Genomic DNA, 815 nt, shown 5'->3' with positions numbered 1-815 from the left:
TATATATTATGTTAATTTTTATTTATTTCATTGTTTACTGCAAAAAAAAACCCTCCAACAACCAACATTGTATTTGATTTTGTTTTTGACTTACTTTAGTTTAACTTTCCTTCGTTTCTATGTTTTTGTTGCAAATGATGTTAAGTATCTACTTGCAGCCTGAAACATACTATATTTTAAATCTCCTTCTTTACTTTAATGTTACTCAAAACCTTTGATTGTGATTTGAAAATAGACCCCTAAACTTGTTTTGACTTACAGAAAAATTCCTGAATAAAACTCAATTCTTCTTCATACACATCTCAAAGTTGTAAAGTAGTAAAAAGGAAGTATTCATGAGCGTTTTCTGTTTTACAGGTGGGTCTGGGGACATGGGGATGGGAATGAGCCCCTTCAGCCAGCAGGGCCAGCCCACCCAGTCCCCGTCCTGGCCCGACTCCATGATGAGCATGGAGGGCAGCAGGTCAGTGAGGCCTCCTTCAGTTGTTTGCACGTTCTAGGTTGAAATTTTAACATTGTTATTTTGGGTTCAGGCGGCAGTTTGGAAACTCCTTGGACGACCTTCTGGTTCCTCCCACCACCAGTGAAGGTCAGAGCGATGAGCGGGCGCTCCTGGACCAGCTGGACTCGCTGCTGAATAACACGGACGGCATCGCTTTGGAGGAAATCGACCGGGCTCTGGGCATCCCGGACCTGGTCAGCCAGGTGAGATCACGTTGTCGGATCATTCCTAAATCAGTTTTTAAGAGAAAACGGTTTCAAGCTTCCTGTCTTATCTTCCTGCTGCAGAACCAAGGAGCAGAGCAGCTGGAGCC

The 815-nt window shown here is 43.4% G+C and overlaps 1 protein-coding gene across 1 annotated transcript in view; it reads left to right on the top strand.

The window, feature by feature from the left end:
• LOC112142137 (nuclear receptor coactivator 3) overlaps positions 1 to 705 on the top strand; it is a gene marked incomplete at both ends in the record, with an annotated part of 1,522 nt that extends 817 nt beyond the window's left edge. The window contains 2 exon segments of the mRNA XM_024265394.1: positions 358 to 463; positions 534 to 705. Coding sequence (XP_024121162.1) covers positions 358 to 463; positions 534 to 705 — 278 coding nt within the window.
• Between the last annotated feature and the right edge of the window lie 110 nt (positions 706 to 815).

Source organism: Oryzias melastigma, unplaced genomic scaffold (genome assembly GCF_002922805.2).
Source record: "Oryzias melastigma strain HK-1 unplaced genomic scaffold, ASM292280v2 sc04494, whole genome shotgun sequence".
NCBI classification, from domain to species: domain Eukaryota; kingdom Metazoa; phylum Chordata; class Actinopteri; order Beloniformes; family Adrianichthyidae; genus Oryzias; species Oryzias melastigma.
Note: the sequence above shows the minus strand (reverse complement) of the source record. Positions and strands in the feature narration are given on the sequence as shown.